General features: G+C 39.6%; 2 protein-coding genes across 3 annotated transcripts in view; one reads left to right on the top strand and one right to left on the bottom strand.

Annotated features, from left to right (window-relative positions):
- The window catches only part of LOC137990828 (uncharacterized), a 2,025-nt gene extending 1,451 nt beyond the window's left edge, over positions 1–574 (top strand). The window contains exon 1 of the mRNA XM_068835939.1: positions 1–574. This exon is cut by the window's left edge and continues 1,451 nt beyond it. The gene's annotated coding sequence lies outside the window, so the exon portion shown is untranslated.
- LOC137993189 (deoxyhypusine synthase-like) overlaps positions 1–10,000 on the bottom strand; it is a 32,239-nt gene that overhangs the window by 11,196 nt on the left and 11,043 nt on the right. The window contains exons 7-8 of one of the 2 annotated variants that reach the window (XM_068838894.1): positions 9,993–10,000; positions 5,913–8,623 (exon numbers count right to left, since the gene is read on the bottom strand). The exon at positions 9,993–10,000 is cut by the window's right edge and continues 118 nt beyond it. The exons of the other annotated variant lie outside the window; for it this stretch is intronic. Of the exons in view, the coding sequence (XP_068694995.1) occupies positions 8,546–8,623; positions 9,993–10,000 (86 nt within the window). The 3' untranslated portion in view covers positions 5,913–8,545. Of the gene's footprint in view, positions 1–5,912; positions 8,624–9,992 lie in introns of those variants that run through there. 2 annotated transcript variants of the gene reach the window in all.

Below are 10,000 nucleotides of genomic sequence, written 5' to 3'. Positions count from 1 at the left end.
CATAAAACGAAGACGAAGACAATTTTATTTCAAAAACTGATTACATATTCATTAAAAAGGTTGAGTGGCCCGCAGGTAGCTAAGGCTAATCTCGTTGTGGGTGGACCACGTTATAAATCTGTATTCACACACAACATGACTCAACAACAACTGCTACTGATCTATTGAACATGAAGCAATCATAAAAACTGGAAAGGTAAACTGATATGATTGTTAGGCCCGTTTTAAACGTCGCCTTATATAATGAGATACTTGTCAACTGAGATAACGCATATATGACATACTTCCCTTTTTTGATTTGTAGCTCTTAGTGCTAATAGAATTGATCAACCATGGTTAACAAAACAGTAGTGCTCATCCTATAACCTTCCCTGCTAACAGAGGTCTCTGTTCCCTTGGTGGATCCAGGAAAAAATCCCCTAAATTTTAAAGCTAAAAAACTGAAAAATGACATCGCAGAGGTCATGGGTTCCAATCGTTTTGGAGCCAGCTGAATTTTTCAGGTGTCTATAAGAGGCAAGATTGCTTAAATAATTGTCCAGATAAATGTGGGGTGATTTCATATAAAAATGGGAGGAATGCTAACCCTAAAGAAGACCAATCTGGGCATGGCCGAGGCTTCTTTGATCCTTAAAAAAGGCCTTTTTTCATGTTATATGAATCAGTCGAGTAAATAAAAAAAATTAAAAAGTAACATAGAAAATATACACTTTTATATTTCGTCACGTGCAACCCTAAAGGAGATCTTCACGGGTACATATAATGGCGTTTTTCCCAGAACACCCTAAGTGAGACCGAAAGTTACACCCCTAAGTGAGACAACGAGCATCCCTCCCCCTTTTATATGGGAGTCCGCCCCCCTCCCCAAGGCAAACTGTGTCATTAAATGTCTTTTGTTGAAAAAAAAATTGGGAGCATTTTTGGAATTACTGGCTGTTGTATTCGTGCAGCAGCATCCTTTGAAAAATGAGGCATATAACAATACACCCTATTCATATGCAAATGAGAGAATATGTATTCTCAAATATAGATTGTGTTAAATAGCATGTGCAAATGATTGTCATTTTGTGAAAACGGATTTTCTTTGGACAAAAATTAAAAGACACTTTCTGCCAATGAATCTATAATTTATATGGGTAATTACCATCGTTCAAGCTGCGCAATTTGGGATAAATCAGCTCGACTAAATTTTCAAAGGCAACCAAATTGGGCGAGTGCAACTTGTATAATTTGAGAGCTGATTTGTCCCAAATTGCACGATAACTTGTTAATATACAATACATGCAAAAACTTGACCCTGTTTGTATCAAGTGCTGTGTTTTCAATATTAGAAGACAGAGAAGTCAAGCTGCGCGTCTTCGAGAGAGCGTGATCACAAGAGCAAAAGATACATACATTAAATATTCGGTGTCATCTGATAATTGTCACGCGAATCACGACGATATTGTACACCGTTTTCCTCTAATCAGGCTCACAATATTTTCCGTCTTTTTTATTAATTACTGTCGCATAAGCTCGTGGCCGATATTCTAGAATCGCTCTCGCGACTTAATTGAGTTCTCGGAGAATTTAAACTAGATCGAGAACCAACAAACTCAACAACGCATGACGCCGAACCGGGGAATCGAACCCAGCCAACATTGGTGGGAGGTGTTCTCCATCTTGAAACAAATACAGTACCATGCCAAATGAATGGACATGTTCTTCAGACGATGCCGCTACACGAACACAATAGTGGCCTAGGCTAAACTTGTAAGATCGATCTTACCATTTCGTTTACTCCGTCGACAGCCCTTCCGAAGTGTGTTACCTGAAATCCTGATGTCCGGTACACGAGTCAAGTAACGCGCGATAGTTTACGTCATTGCCGAAGTCATAACCTCCTACCTCCACCGAATATTCAGGCACTGGATCGCTAGCCATGAGAATTGCGTCTTTGACCATTTGCGGAATGTCAGTTATTTTTGGTTGTTCCCTCGGAAGGATATGCTAAGTTGCTGTTTGTCTCGGTTTCGAAGTGACTCTTATTCAACTATTGTAAGAATACGCGCAATTCATCTCCATTTGAATGGTTGTGAACCAAAAACATTACAATGCGATTTTTAAGTGTGGAGCTCAGCGGGTCTTCAGTGTCTCTGGCACTTGATGTAAATTCCATAAACTCCAATTTCGGCAGTTTCGCAATTCTCTTATTTTTGAAAAACAGAAAACAAACTCCAGTTTTCGGAAAGATAAAGATGCTCGCAAAAACCAACTGCGACTTTAAAAACACAAAAAAACAAAGTCCCAATTTAGAAATAAAAAACAAAGATGTCCCTTAAGAGCTTTCATACATTCCGTGGGTTCCTTAATTTTTTGGGGGTAATTTCCACCATAAATGATGGACAGATGCCGATCATTCGAAAATAACAGTACAGGAGAATAACGACAAAAATTGAAACAAAACAAATTAGGAAAAAAAGACATCCCGGTCCGGGCCCCGACCCCGCGTTTTGGCTACTACCTCCTTTACATACTAGTGCCGCTGACTGGTGTAAGAGCAAGTTTTGGTCATGGTTTCACTGGTTTCATGGGTGTCATGATTTCGGTCAGGTACAAAACACATGTCACAAGTCACAGGTCATTGCCAGAACAGAAACAACCCCAACCGTGTACCAATGCTAATCTTAGCCCTAAAAACTTGTGTTTAGGTCTAATTAGGCCGAAGGTTGGCTTTAATGTATGTTTATGGTTCTAATGACCTGTGACTTGAGACCTGTGTTGTGTGCCCGACGCATGGTTTCACTGATTTTGTGGGTGTCATGGTTTCGCGGGTGGCATGGTTTCACCGGTTTCGTGGGTATCTGGTTTCATTGGATTCATTTCATGTTTTATGGTTTTGCGAGTTATGCCAGTTTTGCGGATGTCATAGTCTCACTGGTTTCTTGAATTTCATGGTTTCACTGGTTTTGTGGTTGTCACTGTTTCATTGGTTTCGTGGGTGTCATAGTTTCACTGGTTTCTTGGGTTTTATTGTTCTTTTGGTTTCTTGGGTTTCATGGCTTCACTTTTTTGTGTCATGGTTTCGTTGGTATTAATCATATTCCTGTGTAATTGTATCAATAAATTCGATTTTCAACATTGCCATTGGAGTGATTATAGGCACGTGTTTCTCCAACGACGATTCTCGATTTATCTTCTTTACCCAAGGGTGCACATTTTATTATAGATTTTCGAAAATAAGAACCTGCTTCAAATTTAGGCCAAACAGGTTCAACTAACAGATTTTTGCGTAACAGGTTCGTATAAAAACTAGGTTCTTCCTTACGGGCTTTTACTGTAACCCAATTAGTGCTTAAGGTGGGAATTAAATGCCGAGCAGCCTACAACCGCCTCAGTGATCTCAATTATCATTTGTCTTTATAATCAACTTTACTATCCTCAGAAAACAGCACTGAAGCATTCAGAGCATTATGTCAGCACAAAGGTTGATACTCAGATATCGAATAGAGTATCATTACTGTGCTCATCATATATGCCAGAGAAAGGACCACTGAGCTCTCAACTCTATGGACCAGCTTCTGAGGTTATGTAAGACCATGTAACAATGACTTTTATTTTTGGTTTCGTGAACAATATTTTGTGACAGTGCCTCGTATGTAAAGTGAGCCCTGCGGATACTTGGTACTATAAGCACTCCAAAAGTGAACTACAAAGAGTCCTTCTCATTTTGCCTAAGAGGGTCTTTTTCCCGTTTTTCTTTTGTTCACACCTGCTGTTCTTTCTAGACCTTTCTCCTGTTCGTAGTGTTATGCATGCCAATAGAAGGGCCTTTAGATCCAGTGTCAGTGAAACCATGACACCTACGAAACCACCCAAGAAACCAGGGAAACCATGATATACCATTCCTTTGACAGGAAAAGTTTCCAAAAGGCTAGTTTTTGCTAAGAGGAATAACAGCGACAAAAGCACTTCTTTGTCGCGAACTTTCTATGAGAAAAACTTGTTCAGAAATCAGAAGTCTACGTTCACAGCGCACACCAGGGCTACTCCTTAGAGTCTGGCTAGAAAATTTCTTCTCACTTTTTTCCTCCGGCTGCGCTTCAGCCATTTGATGAGGGCCAGTCTCGTGTTTCTCAAGTCGCCTCGTTCATGCACAAAAAGAATTCTGGCTAATTCTGCCATTCCATGACAAGCGAAGACCCCCGATTCGGCATTTCATTGTTTTTTTTTAAAAGGGTCGGACCACCCAGTCACCTACCAGCAAAATACAGCATCGATTGAAGTTTTTAGTTTTCAAAACTTGCCTAATTTGTATCGGTAGGTCCTGGAATTCGTCCACAGAAAGGCCAGAGAGACAACTTGTGAAACGCCATGCTTTAAGTGACAATTGCAACAAAGCATTTTAAGCGTCCAAGTTTGCGTGAAACCATCTCTAACCTCTGTCTCGAGAAGACTAGACACGTACGGTTCTTACTTTATGTCTATGCCTGTCAATTCCTTGTAAAAACCAAACCAGCATATTTTTTTTCGGTGTTATACGTATCGGAGAGCCAATCTTGACCACAGCGCTCTTCTCTTTTGCCTTGGGTCATACGCAGGCATAAGATCTGAGGCTCTGCAATGATCGGAGAGCCAGAACATTTACGCATGTGCTGACGGAATCTTTGAACGAGAGAGAAAAACGCAGTACCTCCAGACATGGCACTGGAGCGTCGTACCAAACGAGTCATCCCGGGATTTCGGCCCGTGCGCTCGCTTTTGGACGCAGTTGGCCCTTCGCTGCTTTCAATACCGACCTTGCCCCCCGGTACGGCATTGAGGAAGAGAAATGTCGGCCCTGTAGTTGTACAATCCTTCTCGGTAATTAAAACTTTTTTTTTATAACAACGTCCAGGCTGAGATGAACCATAATTTTAAGAACATACGATTGTATGATATACTGGGCCCCGTTGTTCAAAAGCCGATTAACGCTAATTCCAGATTAAAAATTAGCCAAGGACTTTATTTCTTTACTCCCAAATGCTGTTCAACGCTGATATTCGACAAAACTTTACCCTAGAAGAAGTCAATCTTGAAGAACAAAAATAAGCAAAAGAAACTTTCACCAAATTGTTGAAAACATGAAACAAAGGTTTACGCTAATCCTGGATTAAGATAATCGGCTTTCGAACAACCGGGCCTGGAGAACAACTCAATTTGTAGTCCAACTTAGTATATCACACAGCTTTAAGAAAATGTTAGAAGCGTTTTCAGGGTGAAGTCGCAAATGAGTTTCGAGCTACGTGAACGAAAGGAAGGGTACACAGTGATACCAACGGTGATCGGTTGTTTAGGAGGAGGAATGAAAAGAATGGGGAGGATATAAAGAACTGTTTAGAGACGAGAAAGAATTGGAAAGAACAGCAAGGAAAATGCAAAAAAACTGTGTAATGGGACAGTAAAACGATGATGAGGAATGTCTGGACTGTTGTCATGAGGTGTCTTCCAAAGTTAGCCGACAAACTTTGGAAGTTCAGTGATGTTCTTCCCTTCTGTAACCCCCATAGTCTATAGCTAACCCGAAATCTTAAGCTTTAAATGTGGGATTTGAAAGGGAGGGAAAAAAATGGCCGACTATATTGTATTGTCGGTTAATTCATAAATAAGAATAATAATAATAATAATAATAATAATAATAATAATAATAATAATAATAATAATAATAATAATAATAATGATAATGATAATGATAATGATAATGATAATGATAATGATAATAATAATAATAATAATAATAAATAACGTCCAGCCTCAGCCCCAAAATTAGACGTTCTTATAAGAGTGTGTATCGGTTTACGAACCGAAAAACAAGAAAACGACTTTGAGCTGCTTATGCAGTGATGTTAATATGAAAAGTCGATGCTTTGTTTTGCAGTGAAAGTGATTTACAATCCAACAAAATATCTTTATTTTCACTCCCCTTTTGGGGATATTCAGTGACAATTAAATATAACAAAGACTTAAAGTACCACTATAAATTTGAGTATAAAAGTATAATAATAAACGTATGAATACTTAATAATATACATGAAAAAAATTCTCCATTCTGATTGGCTAAGACAAATGCAGTTTACAGGTAAGAAGAGTGAAGAAGAGATGTAATTCAGTGCCAAAAGACGTAACAAACCAGACATTCTAATTGGTCAATGATCAAATAAAAGCCACAGATAGCCAATCAAATTGTAGCCCTTGATGGAGCAATATAGGGCATTTTCGAAATATCAATATTCACCTTGATAGTGAGGCAGAGAGGACAAACACAATAGGAACAAGTTGCAATGAATATGAAAGATATAAACATATCATCCACTTTCCTTCGTCTTTGTCCTCTAAACCTCTCTTTCGGGCCGAATTTTAATCTATCGAAAGTTGCCTATTTCTGTGTGATTCGCGAAACGCGTGCGTTGCTCCTGCTCAATTGCGACAGGCTCTCGAGGTATTTTTTCATGTTTATTATTCGTAAGTAATCACATGATTTCTTATGCAGTATTGTTCGTCTTTGAAAAAATCGCTTGTGCTCATCTATTCCAAATTGCACTCAAAATCATGTGATTACCTATACTGTCTACGTATGGGCGAGAATTAAAAAGCCGTGGATACTTATTAAGTCCTCAGTTGTTATTCATAAAATCGGCCATCAATTAACTTTCAATCAACGATTAAAAGCTCAAGATCATTCTAAGTCTTTACAATACGATAATGAAAGGTCCTCTGGTCTGCTTTCGATTCATAAATAGGAATGTATAAAAGTTGAGAATTTCGGGTAATGCGGCCAGTAGGCTTAAGGTGGCTCAAAACAGTTACTACACTTTCAAGAGACCTTGCTATTCGAAGGATTGACACTACAACACTTTGTCTCGTAACAGCAATGTTATGTTACCATGGGAAACATCAATTATGGCTGAAAAAGATGCAAGATGCTTTGTGACGTAATAAGTTACCATGGCAACAGGAAAGCCTTACAAAAACACTATATTTTGGCTATAGTTGCTCATATCTGAAAAGCGAACTTGATGATCCCAATTTTTCATTGCACAAAATTGATCAGCAGGCCAAGATGAAACTCTCTGCAACGTTTAAACAATTCAGTGGAACGGATTCAGAGCTATCTAAAATGTTCAATTATTTAACGTGGCTCTGAATCCGCTCCAGAGAATTTTTTTTAACTTTGCACGAAGTTTCATTCTGGCATACTGATTACATTTCAGAAAAAAAATGGGGGTCTCCGAGTTCGTTTTTGAGATATGAGCAACTAAAGCCAAAATATGGGGTTTTTTTCGCTGGGCTTTCCTGTTGCCACTGTAACAATGCTAGCGGCATTGAAGTCTGAGGCCGTTTTTTCCCCCACACGTGGAACCGAAGGGCTCTGGGGACGAGAATGATCAGAAGAATGCAACTGAGCAAGTTCACCTATAACTTAAATAATCTAAGGAAACATAATTAAGGTTCCTAATCGATGGGAGTCAACTAGTTGGCTATTTCGAAAGCGTCTACTTAATTAGACAGAACGTATCCATCACTTGACGTTTTTAAAGCTACCTAGCTTCACGCAGTGATTGGTTCAAAGTTCTCGCGCCATTTTTTTAACCAATCAGAAGTGAAACCAAAACCAATCGTGGCTTGCGCGTGAACATTTTCCCGCGCTTTTGTCAGCTACGTGTAATTACTTAGAGTTTTGATTGGTTTACTGGATTGTCTCCGTCCTTTTTGATTGGGTGAAGTAATTACTTTGGTTTTGGTTTTACGACACTCGATTGAAACTCGCTCTAATGCTGTCTTTCTGTTTCTGTACCCCGGTAAAATACCGTAACAGCTTCTATTGTTTTGTGCCCTATGTTTAGTACATATGCTGCAAGTAACTGAAATATATTCAGTTGTAATGTGACATGAAATGAAATGAAATAATAAAAATATATTAAATAAACAAAAATTTCCAAAATGTGATGGAGACGAATTTGGACTACCAAAGACATAGGCTCCTAGCAGCCCCTTGCGCGCTTGTCGAGTCACGCAATCGAGTAAAACGGGAAAGGTTCCTCAATATGAGTATATCGATTAAAAGTTAAAAATTGTTAGTGTTCTCCAGTGCTTAAGTTGTTTAAAATCAGACGTTTCGGGACTACTGTCCCTTCATCAGTGAAAAATGCCGTTTGACTGAGCGCGCATCATTTTTTTAAATGTAACATCATTGATTCCCTCGGCCGTTTCACTCGATTGCGTGACAAAACACGAGTGACTCAACAAGTGCGCGGCTGGACAGACAAAGAAGGGACTGTTGGCAGGCTACCGAAAAAAAAAAAGCTACGCAAATGATGACAGCAGGATTTGAAAAGCTCATGACAGATTAATTGCAATGTAATTGTAGTTTAAGCGGTCATTATTTATTTTAAACAAGAAGACAGTTGCTCCCCAATAACTGATTTGTCAGTGCAGTAATTCTACTATCCAACCGCCAATGGTAATCCTCTTTTCCCTACAGTAAAACTTGAAGTTGACGGCTTTCGAGAGAGGAGAGGCACCATCGCTACTTGCTTGTTTTGAAATTCCGGGCAAATGTCTCGGCAACAAGGAGAGGAAAAACAAGGGTAGCGTCGGCGTAGACCTGGCAGAAAGATTCAAATAACTTATAAATTTATTCATTCATTCTGTTGCAAAATTCTTCCAGTTCAAATATGTTACGTGTTTCTTGAGTACTGATTGGTATGCTGTGCGCAAACTTCACGCCGGTTCAGCCAAATTCACCCCCATCGGAGCAAGTTGGATAAGTGACCGAGAATACTAATGAATAAAACCCGTCAACCATTGGGCTCACTAAGCTGAAGATTGGGCCGCTCTTCAAAATGCTTAGGAGAAACAGTAGTGAACTAAAGTTGAGTAAATTCATTGGCCAATCTCTATGAAGCTTTTCAGGACTACTATTGCAATAGTATTAAGGAAACTTTGACCATGCTGCTTGTTATAAAAAATTTAAGTCATCTAGGAAAGTGGGGCATTTAGGGAAGTAGGTAGCACGGCCCAGTGGATAGTTAAAGACCAGCTCTAACCACTCGTAAAGTTTAATCCTGGCAGTCCCTGGTTCAACTCCTCGCCTGCACTCATAAAAAATCAAGTGGTTTGCTTCCGGCCAGTTGCAATGCTTAGCAGTTGTTGTTTCGTAGATTTCGTTTCAATGGCCCTGAAGCCTCCTCAAAGCCTCTATGAAGAGGGGTCAACGAACAATGTATGTAAAGGGAAAGATGCCTCCGTCCAAAACAAGGCGGGGCTACAGAACGGGAAACGACGCACCCTACACTTTCCGAACAGTATTAAAGATATGTTATGTGGCAGCTGGGAGGTCCGTACAGCGAAAAACTGTGACCGAAGTCTTAACAAATCGCTATACGGACCGACCTTTAGCTGGTAAATAACAATTTATCTCTTCCTCTCTGAAATCACTTTTTTAATTGTTGACTTGATAGCGAATGCGGAAAGCGACTTACAAACTGCATGTTTCAACGAGGAATAGTTTTATTTGAATTATATTTCCACCCCTCTTGTCTAATAAAAAATCTGTTTTGAAACACTTATTTCTGTATGTAAAAGGATTCGATGTCAAAATATGGAAATTTAAGGTCATTACACAAGCTCACGCAACCAGGGCTAGGATTCCGCCCAGATTGGCGGGCAAGATAGAAAAATTCCGCCCGCTCCCAGAGCCAATCACATTGCAGGATTCGCAAAATTCCGCCCGCTCGCGCATTGAGAAAGAATAAATAAAGTGGCTTCATTCACGTCCTACACAATTTGATTATTAACAAGATCTACGAGATTGTAGCCTTGTTCCTGAACTCTGTAGCAGGCCACGTAGTTCCAGGTGTTGTAGCCTGGTCTGGATTATTTCCCAGATTAGCGCCATAAGGTGCTAGAACGCCAAGACACGTAAATAAAGACTGTGATTTATTTCCGAATGCTGAGAATAATGACTGAGATACCTTGACAG

The sequence above is a fragment of the Montipora foliosa genome, chromosome 2, assembly GCF_036669935.1.
Source record: "Montipora foliosa isolate CH-2021 chromosome 2, ASM3666993v2, whole genome shotgun sequence".
In the NCBI taxonomy this organism is placed as follows: domain Eukaryota; kingdom Metazoa; phylum Cnidaria; class Anthozoa; order Scleractinia; family Acroporidae; genus Montipora; species Montipora foliosa.
The sequence above is the reverse complement of the archived record's forward strand: the minus strand, read 5'-3'. Positions and strand labels throughout refer to the sequence as shown.